The 22714-nt window shown below is 38.9% G+C and overlaps 1 protein-coding gene across 3 annotated transcripts in view; it reads left to right on the forward strand.

Moving 5' to 3' along the window:
- LOC146812686 (uncharacterized) overlaps positions 1-22714 on the forward strand; it is a 213228-nt gene that overhangs the window by 22531 nt on the left and 167983 nt on the right. For all 3 annotated transcript variants that reach the window (XM_085619794.1, XM_085619795.1, XM_085619796.1), the window contains exon 2: positions 1843-1924. In XM_085619794.1, coding sequence (XP_085475920.1) covers positions 1843-1924 — 82 coding nt within the window. The remainder of the gene's footprint in view (positions 1-1842; positions 1925-22714) is intronic.

A 22714-nucleotide genomic window follows, 5' to 3' on the forward strand; every position in this document is an offset into this window, starting at 1 on the left:
CATGCCTGTTCCCAGGGCCCCGTAGCACTGAGGCCTTGAAAACGTGGCAGAGTGGTGCGAGGCCCCCATGAGTATGAGCAGGCGAGGGGCCCTGGCAGCTGCCCACACTGCCCATGCCTAGCACCGGCCCTGGGTGGTTTGCTGTTGTTATTGCTGCAGAATCCTGATTGGGAGATGTCAAGAAGATGGTTCTGCTCGAGATATTTGGTCAGTTGTTTGTTGATGGCTTTTTCAAGGACCTTGGCCAGGTAAAGGAGTAAGGAGATGGGCTAGTAGTTCTTGAGTTCGCAGGTGTCGGCTGATGGCTTCTTGAGTAGATTTTTGACCTCTGCGTGTTTCCAGTCTTCTGAGAACGTGGCCATGGTGATCACTGTGTTGAGCAGGGAGATGAGTTTGTGGCTGATTCTGTTGCTAGCAAGGTTGAAGATGTGGTATGGGCAGGGGTCTTTGGGGCCTCCTGAGTGGGTTGATTTCATGATGGCTGTGGTTGCCAGGAGTGTGAGCAGGATCCATGTGGTCAGTCGGTGGTCTGTCTTGGTTGCAGTGTGGATGCGTAGGTTGAGGAAGTCTGTAGGGTTGGGGTAGGGCTAGAAGTTTTTGTAGATGGTGGTGATTGTTGTGGAAGAAATTGGTGAAGTTGTCACAGAGACCCTGGGAGGGGTGATGCTGTTCTCTATGGCTGCGGGGTTATAGAACTTCCTGCCGATGTTGAAGAGTTCCTTGCTGTAGTTGGAGCTGGAATCAATGTGAGCAGCTAGGTCATCTCTTTTCTAAGCCTGGGCAGAGTTCGCAGAGTTCCGCTATGTGGAACTCCGCGAAGTGCAAAATAACTCAGACGCGCTACGTGGAGCTCCGCAAGCGGTGGAGTGCATTAGATAAATGCAGTTCGCAGTGATTTTCGGTGCCAAGTGCTTGTCCACACTGTGCAATCATCGTGAACGGCACCATGCACAGCGCAAGCGGGTGCTGCTTCCTTTCTGCCACTCAAGTAGACTTTTACTTGAGCGGCAGCTTTCTCAACACGAACGGACAGTTTCTCAATGCGAGCGGTCGCGAGCATACATGACCACTTGCAATGAGAAATCGGACCGCTCGCATTCTGAAAATTCTCCGGGAAGTTGATTTTCCACACTCACGCACGCCAACTTGATGATGATGACGATTGCGAACGAGGAAAAATCTTGCCGTGAGGTGAATTTTCCTTGCTCGCTACCTTGACGTTGACGAGCGCAAGCTCAGCGTAACGCGGGGTGTGGAAAACTCAGCAAACTCCACAAGTGGAACGGAGTTCACCACCCGGACTTCTCTTTTCTTCTCCCTCAGTAGCTGGTGGTAGCGGTTTAAAAAGTTCTTGAAAGAAGTCCAGTCAGTGGTGTCCTTGCTAGTGCGCCGCCTTCTTTTCTGCTGTTTGCAGATGTGTTTTGCTGTTCTAAGTTCTTCGGTGTACCAGCTGGTCTGTTTCGTGGAACTTCTGTGGTTGCTGTCTTTGATGGGGGCAATGTTCTCTGATAGTTTGTGATCTAGGTGTTGCAGATCCTAACACTCTGTTTGAGGAATGTGGCGGGGTCGGAATTGGAGCTATTGAGAGCGTCTGTCCATTGGTTCTCAGATATTTTGCTCCAGCAGCAGTGGGGTGTGCTCTACTGAGTGTGAACAGCGGTGTGTGTGTTGGTGATGTTGAAATGGATGATACAGTGGTCCACTACATTCAGCTAACCTTGATTCATGGACCTTTATGTACTCCTTGCAAATATCTCATCTGCCCAAACATTTGGAAGAAAGTGAACAATACCAGTGGAAATGTACGGATATGTGCTAATTGTACCCACGCTTCTTTCCCAGGCTTCTTCTGACCGTCGAGGATGCAATGCTACAGCGCATGAGTACTTGTACGAAGGACGATGCTGCCGGCAGTGCCCCCCAGGTAACACATCTTACAGAAAAAGAGGCACATCTCTAATAAGTAAGGATGATGGGGGATCCGGAGTTAATCTTTTCAGTGCTGTATCTATGTATTCCTCTCTCTTGTTCTCTGTATATATAGCTGGTGCGGGCGGCGAGTAAAGGACTTGTCCTCGCAAAGGTAATTCAATGCAATTTTAGAAGAATACGCTGCACTCGTTTCGGAAGTAATCAACTTGTTCTTATTGACTTCTCTCACGTGATCAAGAGCTGTGTGCAGCTCGAAGCGCGTAGGAGGAGAGAAGAGAAGTCAATAAAAACGAGTTGATTACTTCCAAAAGGAGTGCGGCGTATTCTTCAAAAATTGCATTGAATGTATGTATGTATATATATGTATATATCTATATATATATTTATTTATGTGTGTGTGTGTATATATATATAATTTTTTCTTTTTTATTCACCAAATGCCCAAAGCTATGAGGAGGCACTCAACAGCATGCCACAGTGTTCATTTTCAAATTGCCTCGGCATTCCGGTCATTTAAATTGTAGTGCCCAACGTGTTTCAAGGCAAAGAGGATTTGGCCTAATGGCTAGGGTGCTCGACCTCAGACCTGGGGAACTGAGTTTAAGTCTCGGTAATGACGCCGAACATCCTGTGATTTTGGGCAAATCACTTAATCTCCCCGTGCCTAATAAAAAAATGAATGTGTCCTCATGTAACGTAACTGGTGCTATGTAAAGCGCTCTGATACCCGATTGGATATGGGTCAAGTTAGCGCTATATAAAACTCTGCAAAAAAAAAAAAAAAGAGCCTCCCTCTCAGGGGCTGCGCTTCATTACACATGTGGCGCGGTGACGACTCTTCTTATTATCTTTTCTGCATATATATATATATATGTGTTCCAACAAATGCCCGCAAGCTGCAGGGACGCACACAATGCAGATGAAAAACCATACGGCTTTTATTTTGAAACAGGCAACTTGCATTGTAATCCTTTCAGTAAATGTTCAAAGACCTGACGCGTTTCAAGGTGCTGTCCTCTTTCTCAAAGGTCTCTCTTCATATGAATGTAGCGCAGGGAGTCGTGCTGTTATGCAACTCTATGTGCTTGATTGTTTTTATACTGCCCCCAGTGGGCTCCGCTCGGTGCGTGTGTGGTTTCCTGCATGCTGGGTTTAGTAGTTTTATGCAGGACAACTCCATCACCATAGTACGTGCTGCGCAATTAATCATATTGTTTGAAGCTTTTTTAAATACCCTGAGTGGGCCCCAGGATCGTCCGCAAGTTTAATTTTGTCTTATCTGCAATGCTGCTTCGTAGGTCTGGACTCCGTTCCGACCAAGCAGCCTCCTTCCATTGTGAGGATGGTGCCGTCCCCCACGACAGGGCTGCCGTGAGTTTAAAATGTTCAGCACAACTCCCTGCGCTACATTTATATGAAGAGAGACCTTTGAGAAAGAGGACAGCACCTTGAAACGCGTCAGGTCTTTGAACATTTACTGAAAGGATTACAATGCAAGTTGCCTGTTTCAAGATAACCTCTGCATTGTGTGCGTCCCTGCAGCTTTCGGGCATTTGTTGGAACATATATATATATATATATATATATATATATATATATATATTCACTGAAAAAACCATGGGTTTCACACACGTTATAGTTAGGAATTAGCATTTAAAAAACCTTGCAAATTCACTGAAAAAACCATGGGTTTCACACACGTTATAGTTAGGAATTAGCATTTAAAAAACCTTAGAAATTCAATGAAAAAACCAAAGGTTTCACACATGTTATAGTTAGCTGGACATTTCACTCGTAAAAAACCAATGAAATTCCCCCGTTATAGTTAGTTCAGCTAACTATAACTCGCGCGCCCGCAATGCACTGCTGATGACGTCACATATTACATCACTCATGACATGGTCAGTGACATCACTCATGACATCACTGATGACATCTCAAATGACATCACTGATGACATCACTGATGACATCATCCAGAGAATGTGTGTTTTTCTGAAAATTACATATGTTTTATATATGTATATCTCAAGGTCGATGGAAGAATAAATGGGTATATAAGTGTCTAAATGGATGAATTGTTTTTGAAAAATTGATTGTATAACTGACTGATTAAGTGTATCTTAGTGAATACATGGCTTAGTGAGTAATGTTTAAATATGTAAATATCTGTATCAGTCTCTCACTTTGTGTATAAGTGGCTGCATGGGTTGGTGAGTAGCTACATGAGTGTCTATATAGGTTATTAGTTGGTTTTTTGAGTATCAGTGTCTGATGTCTGTATGGTTCGGTGGGGGGTATTACGTAGTGCATAGGTGCATGAATGAATGACTCACTCTTTGTATGTGTTGAAGACAGCATGTGTGCAGGACTCTATGGGTGGATGAGTGTGTGCATGGGTGTGTTAGTGAGTGAATGACTGTCTCAATAGTGTCTCTATGAGTAACTACATATGTTTTAAACTAGTATATGTCACTATTGGTGTATATAAGCGAGTATATGTGAGAGTGAGAGATTGGAAGAGTTCCTGTATGAATAAGTATGTGTTTCTATAAGTGATTGTTTAAAAGACTAAGTATGTGTAAGTTTCTGTAGAAGTAAGTGTGGCGGTGTGTGTATAACTGTATATGCAAGTAAATGTATGTTTGATTCTTTATTAGCATGAGTGACTATGTGTGTGAGTACCTCTATGGATGAGTGGCATTGTGTAACAGGATGTATACGTGTATGAGTACATATGATGAGTGAGTACATGTATGAGTGACTGTATAGGACTGTTGGTGAATGAGTGGATGTGTATTTGGATCTTAGAATTACTGTATAGGTTGTTGTAACTGGTATTGGTATGTCCATTGTTTTTAAAATTTTAATTTCTATTTTTGAATGTGTGTATCAAAGGTTATATTAGGGGAAGAGGAGGTCTGCCACTCTATCACAAGGATGATGTCATAAGTGATGTCATCAGTGATGTCATTTGAGATGTCATCAGTGATGTCATGAGTGATGTCACTGACCATGTCATGAGTGATGTAATATGTGACGTCATCAGCAGTGCATTGCGGGCGCGCGAGTTATAGTTAGCTGAACTAACTATAACGGGGGAATTTCATTGGTTTTTTACGAGTGAAATGTCCAGCTAACTATAACATGTGTGAAACCTTTGGTTTTTTCATTGAATTTCTAAGGTTTTTTAAATGCTAATTCCTAACTATAACGTGTGTGAAACCCATGGTTTTTTCAGTGAATTTGCAAGGTTTTTTAAATGCTAATTCCTAACTATAACGTGTGTGAAACCCATGGTTGTTTCAGTGAATTTGCAAGGTTTTTTAAATGCTAATTTTTTTTTTTTCTTCTATTTTTTTAAACATATTTTTATTTTAATTTTCTATCCTTTTATAAAGACTATTGTTAAATTTTTAAAATTCTTTAATATGTTTTGTTTAATATATTTTATAAAATAAACATGTAAAATTTATTTGCAGTACATTTTTTCCTTTTTTTTATTTTTTTTTTTAGTACGCGTACCGTAAGCTTACGGTAAGCGTACAGTTTACGCAACGTCCGTAATTTATCTACGCTGTTTGCGTATATTTATGCAATTTGCGTAGCCGCGCGTACTCTGCGTGGGGCGTGTACGCTACACGCGTACGTTACGCGGAAGTGTCGGGGAGTGACTGTTAAGCGCATGCGCGCAAGCGCGTGTCTTTTTTACGCGCATGCGTACTTTTGCCGTAAGCGCACCGTAAGCGTACCGTAAGCGTACGGTAGGTCATGTGATCATGAAACACAACTTTTGATTGGTTGAAACTACTTTCAGTTCTAGAACTCTCCTACACCACACCCAATCCCCTCATTTCTGCTTGTGATCCCTTAGGAGAAGGAGCTGGGTTGTCTTTGTGATACGATGGCAGAACAGCAGAGCTCTTCTGAGAGTGAGGCTAGCACTAGCAGCACTACCTTGAGGCAGAGAGCGAGGAAACAAAAGACCTCTTATGTATGGGATTATTTTACTTTTCCTGAAGGCCAGCAAAAGGTAAATGCACCCTTAGTAACTTGTAAGCTGTGTAAGCGTGTACTTTCAAGAGGTAATCCTGACAGGAAGTATTCCTTTGGGAATCATACCATGATGAGACACCTCAAGGATTTACACAGAAGGACACATGCTCGACTTACTGGAGGTAACCCTTCAGTAAGTCAACCAAGCACATCCACAGCAGCTCAGCCTGGACCATCATCTGCAGAGCCGAGTCCTTCTTCTGCAGGTCAGGTGAGCCCTTCATCTGTGGGGGGAGCATCTCCTTTTTCTGTCCCTCTGGAAATTAACCCTCGGTTTGCGAGGGTTGAAGTACGGTGCGCCCATTGTCATGATCTAATTACTTATAGGGAGACCAGTGTTTCCCTGGTGAACAGTAAAATAGATCAGCACACTTGTCGTACCGTCTAATATTCCCAATCTTTCTTTACTCTGTCCCTGCATGAACACAACGGCTCTTTTAAGAGCCAACCTTATCTTTCATCTTTTTTTTATATATGTTTTTAAAAACTTTTTTTTTTTTTTTTTTACCGTACGCCTACGGTGCGCGTAATTTTTTTTTTTTTTTTTAAAAAACACTAAAAATCAATTATCACATTACAAGGTCCTTGAGAGACTACAATTATTATTATTGACTTACCATACCCACTCAAAAAAATATTTATTCATTTGTTTTTTTTAAAAATTGCTTTAAAAATGGTTCTAGTTTTCGAAAATGTTCTATATCAATCTGAAAAAAAGAAAAAAGTATTAATATTTTTAAAACATTTTATAATACAGTACACATATTTACATATTTATCAAAAAATATTTTTGCCTTATTTTTGCTGTTTTCAGAATATATTGCATTTCACTATAAATTGTGAAAGCAATTGCATTCATCATTTAACAGCGGGCAAAAAAAAAATAACAATCTCAAAGATTGTATTAAAAAAGCCCAGAATCTCTTTTTACTTAAACTTAACATTATAGAAATGCATAATATTCTAAAAAAATAACATCTAATATCAATACTTATTTCTTTAAAATACCGTCTGATATTTTTGTTTCAGAAGTATAATCACAATATTTTATCTCAAATAACTCCACAATACATCTGGTTGCATTTTCTTTAGGCCAAATAGTAATTTTAAAATTCTTTTTTGATTAAATTTCCAATGGTAATCCAATAAAATTCTAAAGTTTTATTTGTACAGATCTCACCGATTCTCTGTAACATATTGGTTCCCGAAAGATTTATTAATAATTTATTAAGTCCACAATAGAATTGGTTACCTTTCCACATGGCCAAATAGTAATTTAAAAAATCTTTTTTGAAAAAATTTCCAATGGCACTCCAATAACATTCCAAAATTTAAATTGTGCAAATGTTACCGATTTTCTCTAAATTTTTGGTTTTCGAAAGTTTCATTAAAAATTAAAACAGTCCACATTACAATTGGTTATCTTTCCATTAAGCCAAATGATAATTTAAAAAATCTTTATTTTTGAAAATTCCAATGGTAATCCAATAAAATGGTAAAATTGTTTTGTCCAGATCTTGCCAAGTCTCTCTAAAATTTAGGTTTCAGGAAGATTAGATAGGAATTTGCTAAATCAAAAGGCAAACGTTGCTTAAAAACCAATTGGGAATCATTACACAGTGTCCAGCCTTTTTCACATTTAAGATAAACTGTGTAATGTCCAGAAGTAACAGTAGGTCCTTCATGGAAAATTATTGCAACAGTTACAAAAGTTTTTCCTGAAATTGATAATTGCTGTCCTGTAAACTTCTTTATTAAAGTATCCAATTTTGAACCATCAGCTCTACATCGTTGCATCATTAAAATTACATACTGTCCGTATTCCTTTAAAATTAATGTTGAAAACATGTCAGATTGACACTCACCGCATTGTATGCTATGATTAGCATCTTTAACTAATTTAGCAAAAGTGACTGTTTTACTCTCTGGCAATGTCAAAAAAATAAACCTTTCATTATCAACATTAGAGCCACATATATTATAACAGTTTTCACAACTATGTTCCCATCTATAAGAGAGACCAAATAAATTATCAATTGCAACTTCTTCTTCTTCCAGTACCTGAAGAAAAAACATCAAAAATTCGTGTGCATCTTGCTGTTCATTTTGAGAAAACTGTGTTCGTCCTGAACATACATCTAAAAGTTTTCTAATTTCAGTAGCACTTTCTATTTGAGTTTTATCATTACTCAGCTTTTGAAAAAGGAGACTCAGCTCAGAACAGAATCTTTTTCCCTGATTTACTATTATCTGCTCTTGCAAACTTTCCAGATAAAATGCAACATTCAGCACTACATTAGCGTAGCAGTTGACACCAGAGCTATTTTCAAAATGACATCCTACAACCTGTTCTTCTTTTTCCTTACTCTTTTTGCTTGCAATTACATCACTCCTCTTTTTTTTCCTCCTCTCTACATCTTCATTACAGATATTCTCATTTCTCCTTTTACGAGAAACTACACGTTTCTCCAACACAGGATACTGACCTAAATGAGGAGCATAGCTTCTTCTTAATCTATTATACTCCTTTACACAATTTGTATCAGCACTAACTTTTGAGTCATCAAAGTCTATCATGAATAAACCTGATAATGTTTTCACTCGTGACAAAGCAACATATGCCATACCTTCTTTGAACACAGTTGAACCAATGTTCACAAATGCACAATCTACAGTCAATCCTTGAGACTTGTGCATAGTTACAGCATATGCTAGCGAAAACGGAAACTGCTTCCTACGTACATATAAGTCTTTCACAAGCATGAAACGAACTGTACAACGACAAATGTCTTTAACTTCTTCTATCTGATCAAATTTTATTTTTAAACATTCAATTCCATCTTTTTTCTGATAATTAATAAAACCCACAACTCTTCCCATAGCTCCATTAACTAAACCTTTTTCAACATCCAAATTTCTCCTTAAAAATACTCTACAGTTCATGCAAACATATAGATTTTTTTCTAATCCAGCTGTTTTGGAAATGTTCTTCTCTAGTGAATCCAATTTATTTTTCAGTGAGCCTGTTACTGTGACAGTAATTCTTCCATCCTCAATTTTGTCCACTGCTTCCAATTTCCTGATCTCTTCCTTTTCCAATTTCAAAAGCTCCTCATTGAATATTGAGCATTCACGTAGAGTTGGCATTAAGCAGATGACACTTTTGTTTTCTGCAATGTTCTTGTATATCTTCTCTGCAACTATTTCTTCCTTTGGAAATGAATTATGTAGCAGCCGACTCTGTAATGCTTTTTTGCCAACTTCTGTGAGTAGTCCAATTCTGATATCTTTCAGAATACTTCCATATTCTTCATCGCTTGCTTGCCTCATATTAGTAGTAAGTTCCTTGTACTCAAAGAAGGACCAAATATTTGTATTTCCGATGCTTCCCAATGACTTCTTCGTGTCTTCATGTGTGACAGTATTAAACACTGGTTGTCCTTTAACTGGAGTAAGTTGCAAAAGATCTCCAAAAACTATGACGTGTTTTCCACCAAATAACATGTCATAGTCTGTCTTCAAAATTTGCTGCATTCTTAAATGCACAAAGGCAAGCATTAAGTTTGAAACCATGCTCACCTCATCAATAATGAGAACTTGCATCTTCTTCAATACTCTTGAAACTTCCAAGGATGCTTCTCCAGTTAGCTTGTTGTATTGTATTTTGTTCTCATGCTCCACTGGTAACATTAGCAAACGATGTAAAGTGATTCCTTTTATGTTATATGCTGCTAACCCAGTTGGAGCAGTAACCACACAAGACAAAGTAGAATCCGTTTTTTGCTGTAGGTAGCTTCTGATGACTTTAATTAGGAAACTTTTTCCAGTTCCAGCTTGTCCGCTTACATACATCCTGATTGGATGAAATGATGTGCATGAGCACTCTTTTTTTTCATGTAGAAATCCGTGATCAATTTTTTTTCTGATCTCTTCATAAATTTGTTGCTGCTCTTCATTCAGTTGTCTTTCCAAATTTTGTAAGTCTATAAATTCTTCTTGAGCTTGATTCATAGCCGTTTCCACTTCATTCATGGCTATTGATGCTTCATTTTCAACGATTGGTTGTCCTAGGGGATCTTGACTGAGTGTTTCTGAACTTTGGCTGTCCTGAGAACTGTCTCTAGCTATTTCTGCTGCAATTGTAGTTTCCTGTTCAATTTCTTCATTTAACATTTGCAGATAACTTGAGAATGTACTGCATTGAATGCTGTCTTTGCAAGCATTAAAAGAATCTTCATAGCTTTGAAATTCTCCCAGTAGTTCATCCTCTGTACGCCATGGTTTAAACAACTGTAAAAGAGCCAAGTAGTAAAATTCCTTCTTGTCAGTAGTGTCGCAACTCAGCTTCCTGTGATTTATCAAACTTCCTTTTGTTTGCTTTACCAAACATCCTTCCTCACCAATGACTTTATATTTTCCATTGTTGATGTCTTCTGCGGCTTTCCGTGAATAAATGTAGTTCTGCAGCACTTCATAGAGACACATGTTCTCCAGATGTTGACTTCTCTTGGGATAATATGTGTCCAACATGTTTGATTTCAAAATATCTGTACTTTCTGGGTCATTCTCGGCCAAATATTCAATTTCTCCAACAGATTTTAGTACCCGATTTCTCATTGCTGCAAGGCCTAAACTTGCCCAAATTATTCTTCTTGATTTCGAGTAGAGACTTGCAGAAGATAACCTATCTGAACATTCGTAGGATCCAATTTCTCGATGCGATAACATCTTCAAACTGAAACTGTACAGCTTCTTACTGACAGTCTTCTCGTGAGAAATCTCTTCCCACATTTCCTTCAATTCTGTTTTTTCTGATTTCGTAATGTAAGACGTTACATATCGAGCAACAGCAATGGAATTGTCAGCTACATACTGTATATCCATGTTAGCGTTCCACATGGATAAAATGACTGGGTTGTAGTCATTTATATTTTTTGATTCTTCTTTTCTTTTTAGGTTGTAGGTATTCTTAGGTGATTTTCTTGTGATAGTATGTCTCACAGCTGACATAAAACTGTTTACTCTTCCATTTGAAAGAACAGGTCTAGGAAATCCAAATCGACATTTAGTGTAGTATTTATCTTTGCTCTTGTATTTCCGTCGACAGTATTTTCCACACCGATGACTTTGGAAACGTAAAACTTGCTCCTTTAACTTTTTCTCTTCTGTGCTTTTTGGTATAGCACATGTTGCATATTCTTCAATGTAAGATAACACTGCTTCATCAGTATCTGTTCCAAACTTTGGGGCATCCTTGATCCACAACAGCATATGAATATGAGGAGCACCTCTTGCCTGGTACTCTTTTCTCCAAAAGAAATCTACTACTTCTCCAAGAGGTGGATTTTTTTTATTGCAGATGAAGGACATCATAGCCTCAAATCTATGATTGAAATATCTGCAAACATTAACCGGATCCAATGAGCACAGTTCTCCTGCTGTCTTGTATTCGATGTTTTTAATGTTTAAATTTGCCTCTCGTAGAAAATCCAGTAAATCATCCCAAGCGTACTCAGCACAGCTTAGGGTAATGAACCATGTTGGTGTTCCTAAATTCCGTAACATGCATTTTAATTCACCATGGCGTCGGTACCAATATTCATTTGTCCCACGCTGACAAGCCATCAGATTGATCAGTTGTGTTTCCAAATGATCATCTCGGTGCTGCACTTTCTCCATAAAATCCTTAGCAGATACATTTTGTAAATGTACTCCACTTTTTAAAATGTGATTTACTGCATAAGACAGTGCAGACAAATCACTTTCAAATAAAAGATGGAACAAATAAGGAATACTTTGTCGAAATCTGGGATCTTCAGCATATAGTCTTGTAGTCCGATACTCAGAAGCTGGAATCTGTTCCGGACGTTCATCGTATCGTCCTCCTTTTCCTTTAGGAAACAGCTGGGGAAAACATCGAGCTTCCAAGCTCTCCTCCCATACACTCACGGGAGTTCCTTTTGCTTTCTTCATCTGAAAGAGATCAATATTGTCTCCCATAACTTCTTTTGAATGAAGAGGATGTATGCTAAAATGTTCATAAATTTCTTCTTCCTTTGACTTGTCCACTTTTTCAATTTGTCCAGTTGGTGTTTCTGTGTCTTCTTGTAAATCTTCTTCTTCTTCTTCTTCTATATAAATTGATTCATACCATTTGTTATTCCTTTTCAAATACAAATTTGCTCTTTTTACTTTCCGTACATCTACCAGCTCCTGCCAAATCTTCTTACTCTTTGTAGGTACACCATTAACCAGAATAATTAATGGTTCAGTTTCCAAAGTATCCGCATCAATAGTTTCCATATTTTTTTTCAAATCCAAGGGCAAATACACCACTCTACCTTTTAAACCTCTCAGTAAATCTGAAGGAGGTAATTTACCAGTTTTGGGCTCCATACGTACTATGGTCTGGAACGGATGAACACATTGAATGAGTATAGACTCATATGTATTTAATTCAGAAAGTTCAGCAGGAATAGCATCCAATTCTAAATTATTATGTACAGCTCTGGTCGGCATTCTATTTTCCTCTAACTTGTTGTAACAGTATTTACAAATACGCTGATCTTCACCCAAATCAAAACAATTTTCAAGAAATATATAGGTGGCAAAATCCTTCCACTTATAATTATCTTCATTTTCACTCTTTCTGTAGAGATCAACATTCCTGGTTTGTTTTCTATAATGAGTTCTGCGGCAACAAATACAAGTAAAATTTGGTCTTTCATTAGAGATTATTGCAAATTTTGTTATGTGATCATTAAATGTGTTACTTACAGAGGGTTCTACATTCTCTTCCACTTCTTCCTCATTTACTGTGTCCTTCTCTGCACTGTTTTGTTCAGGACCAAAGTAACAAAACTGAATTTCATCAACAACCTTCTCTACATCTGATACCGTTCCTCGGAACAGAGCCCTATTCAATTCATTTAACTTTATTGCTGGACTTTTGGCAAAATACAACCGTCTCACAAACTTTCTCATTTCAGTATGATGAACAGCCAGCATCCTAAAATGATGGAAAACACTATTACACACTTTTCTAGATAGACAAGCCAGAGAATGACCCTGCAAACCTGTATTCTCTCTCACTCTGCATGGATCCAGACTTTGAAGCACCTTAATCTTCTGTTTTATACTTTTTTTACTATATTCTCTTAGAAACTCACGAAATTTGTCAATAGATTCCTGACGCACAGTGCAAATACTACTACAATTCCAAGTGTACACTGGGGCTTTAGGACGTCTCCCCATGGCCTCATCCGCCATCACTTGTACCTCATCTCTTGGAACCATTATCTCCTTCTCCATTATGCAACCATTTTTCACTTCGTAAGCACGACCTCTGGTGTCAACTGCATGCAGCAAACTATTACTTTGAAAATAGCTCTCTTCATTAAAAAAAGGTTCACTACTTGAACTATGCATCCACTTTCCTAAAAACACTTTACAAAAGTTTGTTCTGTTCACTACTCTTTTCCTTTTGCTATGTGATTTCAGTACATTAACCATTTTGTCTAATGTACGCATCCTATTCAAAATTAAAATGAATAGTTTCCTTTTTAATTCTAATGCCTTTGCTGCAATGGCTTCAATTTCTTTTTTTCTTTTATAAAACTTAGTCTTTTGATTATATTTCTTCACATCCTTTATCAAATTGGACATAACTCTTCTCTGAAACATTTTTCTACGTATCTCTTTAAACGCTGTTTTTCTATTTATGTAAATCTTTTCAGTTGCAGAAGGTATATTTGCATTAACTAAATTCTCAATTTTTTCCTGTCCTTTTCTTTTCAAAACATTCTTTCCAGTACAGACATTTTGTACATTTTTCCTTCTTTTGAATATATTTTTTAGAAATTGTTTTGTCTGCTTACCAGAAGATTTTTTCTTTTTCCCAACATGAGCATCTTCTACTAACTTTGGTCCTCCAGTTGTCTTCAAATATAGGTTTTTTTTATGGGCTTTTTTAACTCTGGATTTTGTAAGCATCTTAAATTTTGTTCACTGCTCTTCAGCAAAACCTGAAAAAAACTAAAAAAAAAATCCTTTATTTTATTTAAATATATTACAACATTTCTTTTCACAATAGTCACAAAACGAAATTTCTTTGTCAATTTGAAAACACACGTATTACTCTTTTTTTTGGCAAGTGATAATCACTTTTACAGACTGACACATTATAAATCCACTTTTCAGATTTTTTTAAAAGCACATGTCCAAACTGCTTTTTCAGACCACCACCATGTGTATCCTGGGTGACTGCCTACACTCCAGCAAGGGCAACCAGCCTTAGTGATGCTGAATGTATTTGCATTACAGACTGAAACCTCAAACCCCACTCGCTTGTAAATACTGTGCATGATTATACATGGAAAGCAGCTGGGTGTGTGCTAAGAGTCTGCTTCTGCACCAAAAAATCGCTCCCCCTTTTTCCTACTAATGCAACTGTGAAATCACCAGAGCAAAACGCAATAAATCTCTGGCTGTAATTCCTATTTGCACACAGAGTCATGTTTTCACATTAGTCACAAAACGAAATTTCTTTGCCAATTTGAAAGCACACTTACTGCTCTTTTTTTTTGGCAAGTGATAATCACTTTTACAGACTGACACATTATGAATCCACTTTTCAGATTGTTTTAAAAGCCCATGTCCAGACTGCTTTTTCAGACCACCACCATGTGTATCCTGGGTGACTTCCTACACTCCAGCAAGGGCAACCAGCCTTAGTGATGCTGAATGTATTTGCATTACAGACTGAAACCTCAAACCCCACTCGCTTGTAAATACTGTGCATGATTATACATGGAAAGGAGCTGGGTGTGTGCTAAGAGTCTGCTTCTGCACCAAAAAATCGCTCCCTCTTTTTCCTACTAATGCAACTGTGAAATCACCAGAGCAAAACGCAATAAATCTCTGCCTGTAATTCCTATTTGCACACAGAGTCATGTTTTCACATTAGTCACAAAACGAAATTTCTTTGCCAATTTGAAAGCACACTTACTGCTCTTTTTTTTTTGGCAAGTGATAATCACTTTTACAGACTGACACATTATGAATCCACTTTTCAGTTTTTTTAAAAAGCCCATGTCCAGACTGCTTTTTCAGACCACCACCATGTGTATCCTGGGTGACTGCCTACACTCCAGCAAGGGCAACCAGCCTTAGTGATGCTGAATGTATTTGCATTACAGACTGAAACCTCAAACCCCACTCGCTTGTAAATACTGTGCATGATTATACATGGAAAGGAGCTGGGTGTGTGCTAAGAGTCTGCTTCTGCACCAAAAAATCGCTCCCCCTTTTTCCTACTAATGCAACTGTGAAATCACCAGAGCAAAACGCAATAAATCTCTGCCTGTAATTCCTATTTGCACACAGAGTCATGTTTTCACATTAGTCACAAAACAAAATTTCTTTGCCAATTTGAAAGCACACTTACTGCTCTTTTTTTTTGGCAAGTGATAATCACTTTTACAGACTGACACATTATGAATCCACTTTTCAGATTTTTTAAAAAGCCCATGTCCAGACTGCTTTTTCAGACCACCACCATGTGTATCCTGGGTGACTGCCTACACTCCAGCAAGGGCAACCAGCCTTAGTGATGCTGAATGTATTTGCATTACAGACTGAAACCTCAAACCCCACTCGCTTGTAAATACTGTGCATGATTATACATGGAAAGGAGCTGGGTGTGTGCTAAGAGTCTGCTTCTGCACCAAAAAATCGCTCCCCCTTTTTCCTACTAATGCAACTGTGAAATCACCAGAGCAAAACGCAATAAATCTCTGCCTGTAATTCCTATTTGCACAGAGAGTCATGTTTTCACATTAGTCACAAAACGAAATTTCTTTGCCAATTTGAAAGCACACTTACTGCTCTTTTTTTTTGGCAAGTGATAATCACTTTTACAGACTGACACATTATGAATCCACTTTTCAGTTTTTTTAAAAAGCCCATGTCCAGACTGCTTTTTCAGACCACCACCATGTGTATCCTGGGTGACTGCCTACACTCCAGCAAGGGCAACCAGCCTTAGTGATGCTGAATGTATTTGCATTACAGACTGAAACCTCAAACCCCACTCGCTTGTAAATACTGTGCATGATTATACATGGAAAGCAGCTGGGTGTGTGCTAAGAGTCTGCTTCTGCACCAAAAAATCGCTCCCCCTTTTTCCTACTAATGCAACTGTGAAATCACCAGAGCAAAACGCAATAAATCTCTGGCTGTAATTCCTATTTGCACACAGAGTCATGTTTTCACATTAGTCAAAAAACTAAATTTCTTTGCCAATTTGAAAGCACACTTACTGCTCTTTTTTTTTGGCAAGTGATAATCACTTTTACAGACTGACACATTATGAATCCACTTTTCAGATTTTTTTAAAAGCCCATGTCCAGACTGCTTTTTCAGACCACCACCATGTGTATCCTGGGTGACTTCCTACACTCCAGCAAGGGCAACCAGCCTTAGTGATGCTGAATGTATTTGCATTACAGACTGAAACCTCAAACCCCACTCGCTTGTAAATACTGTGCATGATTATACATGGAAAGGAGCTGGGTGTGTGCTAAGAGTCTGCTTCTGCACCAAAAAATCGCTCCCTCTTTTTCCTACTAATGCAACTGTGAAATCACCAGAGCAAAACGCAATAAATCTCTGCCTGTAATTCCTATTTGCACACAGAGTCATGTTTTCACATTAGTCACAAAACGAAATTTCTTTGCCAATTTGAAAGCACACTTACTGCTCTTTTTTTTTTGGCAAGTGATAATCACTTTTACAGACTGACACATTATGAATCCACTTTTCAGTTTTTTTAAAAAGCCCATGTCCAGACTGCTTTTTCAGACCACCACCATGTGTATCCTGGGTGACTGCCTACACTCCAGCAAGGGCAACCAGCCTTAGTGATGCTGAATGTATTTGCATTACAGACTGAAACCTCAAACCCCACTCGCTTGTAAATACTGTGCATGATTATACATGGAAAGCAGCTGGGTGTGTGCTAAGAGTCTGCTTCTGCACCAAAAAATCGCTCCCCCTTTTTCCTACTAATGCAACTGTGAAATCACCAGAGCAAAACGCAATAAATCTCTGGCTGTAATTCCTATTTGCACACAGAGTCATGTTTTCACATTAGTCACAAAACGAAATTTCGTTGCCAATTTGAAAGCACACTTACTGCTCTTTTTTTTGGGCAAGTGATAATCACTTTTACAGACTGACACATTATGAATCCACTTTTCAGATTTTTTAAAAAGCCCATGTCCAGACTGCTTTTTCAGACCACCACCATGTGTATCCTGGGTGACTGCCTACACTCCAGCAAGGGCAACCAGCCTTAGTGATGCTGAATGTATTTGCATTACAGACTGAAACCTCAAACCCCACTCGCTTGTAAATACTGTGCATGATTATACATGGAAAGGAGCTGGGTGTGTGCTAAGAGTCTGCTTCTGCACCAAAAAATCGCTCCCCCTTTTTCCTACTAATGCAACTGTGAAATCACCAGAGCAAAACGCAATAAATCTCTGCCTGTAATTCCTATTTGCACACAGAGTCATGTTTTCACATTAGTCACAAAACGAAATTTCTTTGCCAATTTGAAAGCACACTTACTGCTCTTTTTTTTTGGCAAGTGATAATCACTTTTACAGACTGACACATTATGAATCCACTTTTCAGATTTTTTAAAAAGCCCATGTCCAGACTGCTTTTTCAGACCACCACCATGTGTATCCTGGGTGACTGCCTACACTCCAGCAAGGGCAACCAGCCTTAGTGATGCTGAATGTATTTGCATTACAGACTGAAACCTCAAACCCCACTCGCTTGTAAATACTGTGCATGATTATACATGGAAAGGAGCTGGGTGTGTGCTAAGAGTCTGCTTCTGCACCAAAAAATCGCTCCCCCTTTTTCCTACTAATGCAACTGTGAAATCACCAGAGCAAAACGCAATAAATCTCTGACTGTAATTCCTATTTGCACACAGAGTCATGTTTTCACATTAGTCACAAAACGAAATTTCTTTGCCAATTTGAAAGCACACTTACTGCTCTTTTTTTTTGGCAAGTGATAATCACTTTTACAGACTGACACATTATGAATCCACTTTTCAGTTTTTTTAAAAAGCCCATGTCCAGACTGCTTTTTCAGACCACCACCATGTGTATCCTGGGTGACTGCCTACACTCCAGCAAGGGCAACCAGCCTTAGTGATGCTGAATGTATTTGCATTACAGACTGAAACCTCAAACCCCACTCGCTTGTAAATACTGTGCATGATTATACATGGAAAGGAGCTGGGTGTGTGCTAAGAGTCTGCTTCTGCACCAAAAAATCGCTCCCCCTTTTTCCTACTAATGCAACTGTGAAATCACCAGAGCAAAACGCAATAAATCTCTGGCTGTAATTCCTATTTGCACACAGAGTCATGTTTTCACATTAGTCACAAAACGAAATTTCTTTGCCAATTTGAAAGCACACTTACTGCTCTTTTTTTTTGGCAAGTGATAATCACTTTTACAGACTGACACATTATGAATCCACTTTTCAGATTTTTTAAAAAGCCCATGTCCAGACTGCTTTTTCAGACCACCACCATGTGTATCCTGGGTGACTGCCTACACTCCAGCAAGGGCAACCAGCCTTAGTGATGCTGAATGTATTTGCATTACAGACTGAAACCTCAAACCCCACTCGCTTGTAAATACTGTGCATGATTATACATGGAAAGGAGCTGGGTGTGTGCTAAGAGTCTGCTTCTGCACCAAAAAATCGCTCCCCCTTTTTCCTACTAATGCAACTGTGAAATCACCAGAGCAAAACGCAATAAATCTCTGCCTGTAATTCCTATTTGCACACAGAGTCATGTTTTCACATTAGTCACAAAACGAAATTTCTTTGCCAATTTGAAAGCACACTTACTGCTCTTTTTTTTTGGCAAGTGATAATCACTTTTACAGACTGACACATTATGAATCCACTTTTCAGTTTTTTTAAAAAGCCCATGTCCAGACTGCTTTTTCAGACCACCACCATGTGTATCCTGGGTGACTGCCTACACTCCAGCAAGGGCAACCAGCCTTAGTGATGCTGAATGTATTTGCATTACAGACTGAAACCTCAAACCCCACTCGCTTGTAAATACTGTGCATGATTATACATGGAAAGGAGCTGGGTGTGTGCTAAGAGTCTGCTTCTGCACCAAAAAGTCGCTCCCCCTTTTTCCTACTAATGCAACTGTGAAATCACCAGAGCAAAACGCAATAAATCTCTGGCTGTAATTCCTATTTGCACACAGAGTCATGTTTTCACATTAGTCACAAAACGAAATTTCTTTGCCAATTTGAAAGCACACTTACTGCTCTTTTTTTTTGGCAAGTGATAATCACTTTTACAGACTGACACATTATGAATCCACTTTTCAGATTTTTTAAAAAGCCCATGTCCAGACTGCTTTTTCAGACCACCACCATGTGTATCCTGGGTGACTGCCTACACTCCAGCAAGGGCAACCAGCCTTAGTGATGCTGAATGTATTTGCATTACAGACTGAAACCTCAAACCCCACTCGCTTGTAAATACTGTGCATGATTATACATGGAAAGGAGCTGGGTGTGTGCTAAGAGTCTGCTTCTGCACCAAAAAATCGCTCCCCCTTTTTCCTACTAATGCAACTGTGAAATCACCAGAGCAAAACGCAATAAATCTCTGCCTGTAATTCCTATTTGCACACAGAGTCATGTTTTCACATTAGTCACAAAACGAAATTTCTTTGCCAATTTGAAAGCACACTTACTGCTCTTTTTTTTTGGCAAGTGATAATCACTTTTACAGACTGACACATTATGAATCCACTTTTCAGTTTTTTTAAAAAGCCCATGTCCAGACTGCTTTTTCAGACCACCACCATGTGTATCCTGGGTGACTGCCTACACTCCAGCAAGGGCAACCAGCCTTAGTGATGCTGAATGTATTTGCATTACAGACTGAAACCTCAAACCCCACTCGCTTGTAAATACTGTGCATGATTATACATGGAAAGCAGCTGGGTGTGTGCTAAGAGTCTGCTTCTGCACCAAAAAATCGCTCCCCCTTTTTCCTACTAATGCAACTGTGAAATCACCAGAGCAAAACGCAATAAATCTCTGGCTGTAATTCCTATTTGCACACAGAGTCATGTTTTCACATTAGTCACAAAACGAAATTTCTTTGCCAATTTGAAAGCACACTTACTGCTCTTTTTTTTGGCAAGTGATAATCACTTTTACAGACTGACACATTATGAATCCACTTTTCAGATTTTTTAAAAAGCCCATGTCCAGACTGCTTTTTTAGACCACCACCATGTGTATCCTGGGTGACTGCCTACACTCCAGCAAGGGCAACCAGCCTTAGTGATGCTGAATGTATTTGCATTACAGACTGAAACCTCAAACCCCACTCGCTTGTAAATACTGTGCATGATTATACATGGAAAGGAGCTGGGTGTGTGCTAAGAGTCTGCTTCTGCACCAAAAAATCGCTCCCCCTTTTTCCTACTAATGCAAATATAAAATTACCAGAGTTGTACACAATAAATCTCTGCCTATATTTCCCAACATGTGTAACCTGGGTGACTGCCTACATTCCACCAAGGGCAACCAGCCTTAGTGATGCTGAATGTATTTGCATTACTGAGTCCAACCTCAAACCCTTAAACTATTCTTTTTTTATACCAATACACCTTAATTTATCGTGAAAACATAGTCCATCATATTTTACATGTTCCTCACATTTAAATTTCTCCCAAAACAGAAAATAATAAACACAACTTCAACAAAAAGAATTACATTTCTATTATTCATTTCTTAATTTACCATATACATCTCCTCTCAAACTCTAAACTCACCTTTAAAATTAGTTAGTTGTGAAAGAAATGTGGCACTCAAACAGCAGATTATCAGAGCCAGGATCTCTGTTCTCTACACCTCTCTCCTCTCAGCAGAACCAGATAATGGCAAAGTTTCCCTCTATTTTTCCACACATATATACATGTAAGTTTCAAATCTCAGTGCTTCCCCCTTTTTTTCAAATGTAATCACACATTTCTATTGGTTGAAAACCAACCCTTTTCCAAAAGTACCCTTCCCCCAACTTGACTTCTGCCTAGTACCCTTCCCCCAACTTGACTTCTGCCTGCTACCATAGCAACAGCTCATGGAACACTGCTGTGTGGAGTCAGGTCAGAAGTTCGCCAAACAATGTTTCAATTCCACAGAGCAAGAGTGCTTGACTTTTCAAACCTAACAGCAAATCCATAGTACTGTTCTTTGGTAACACATTTTTCTGTACCAATACAAAACATGCTTCTATTAATTTACACATACAGCCTAGTTTTTATTCTAGAATGGTATGAAACAGCCAATCAGTTTTTTTTTTGTTGAAAAAAATATGTATGCCTCCATTTCCAAACTGTCTTTCTTTTCATATTGCCATTCTACTGAAAGACACCTCCTGAGTGCATCCAGTTCTCCTTTGAAGATGTTCACAGTGTGGATTGTAGGGCACAGCTATGTCTTCTGGAGTGAAAAGTTTGCAGAGAAAACAGGTATGGTGAGAGACCTTGCTTTGCCAAATGTAGACATTAAATGGATTGGTCAGAGAGGGTTAAAGTGGCACCAATTGATGCCATTGGTGAAATCCTTCATGCAAATCCAACACCCTGACCTCATAATAGTGCACTGTGGTGGCAATGACCTAGGCACTTTGACTGGGGTAGGTCTGGAAATGCTTATGAAGGACACCTTTGCACAACTGTTTTCACTTTTCCCTAAAACTGCCTTTGTGTTTTCTAACATATGCCAAAGGCAAAAATGGAACTGGTCCAATCATTTCTGTCCGCAGATTGACAAAGCAAGAAAGCACGTCAACAAATCTGTTTCTGCTTTCCTCCATGACTATGGTATGGGTTCCATTTACCACAACAACTTGCGTTACGACATGCAAGACATTTATAGAGGAGATGGTGTGCACTTCAATGATGAAGGGAACAGAGTCTTCCTCTTGAACCTTAGACTCTGCATCGGTACTTACTTGTAGGTACCAATAAAAAATCACTTCATAAACACAACGGCTCTTTTTAGAGCCCCCTAATATCTAAACACTTAAATCTGCATTTAATTTCTTTTTTTTTCTTTTTTTTACCGTACGCGTACGGTGAGCTTACCGTACGCGTACCCCGCGATTTTTTTTTAAAATCAATAAATGTTTTCTTTGTACTTTTCTGTCCTTCTTTGACCCCCTTACAAATGTTAGGGGGTCTGTAACTCTCTCCCTTGCCCCCTTTTCAAGATATCACTCTTTTTTACCGGAGTGAAATACACAAAATGGCGGCCGCCGCTTCCTGGTTTCGGCCGATTCGAATGTTTACTAAGATCTAACAGCCAATCAGAATCGCGCTCGCGCACGCCACCGTACGCGTACGGTAAGCTTACGGTAAGCGTACCGTAAGCTGGCTCAGATATATATATTGATTTAAAGGCTATTTTCTCAGAATCTACTGAACAGATTTACACCAAACCTACAAAAGGCACTTCCTTGACCTGAGGACTACCTCTCTGCCAAATTTCTAGTTATTCTGTTCAGCCGTTCGGGCTGTAGCCCTGTCTAAAGGTCCTATGGAAAAATGCATGGGAAAAACGCGTTTTGGGACCCCTCTTTTATCTCAG

This window comes from Triturus cristatus, chromosome 7, assembly GCF_964204655.1.
Source record: "Triturus cristatus chromosome 7, aTriCri1.1, whole genome shotgun sequence".
Classification (NCBI taxonomy): Eukaryota; Metazoa; Chordata; class Amphibia; order Caudata; family Salamandridae; genus Triturus; species Triturus cristatus.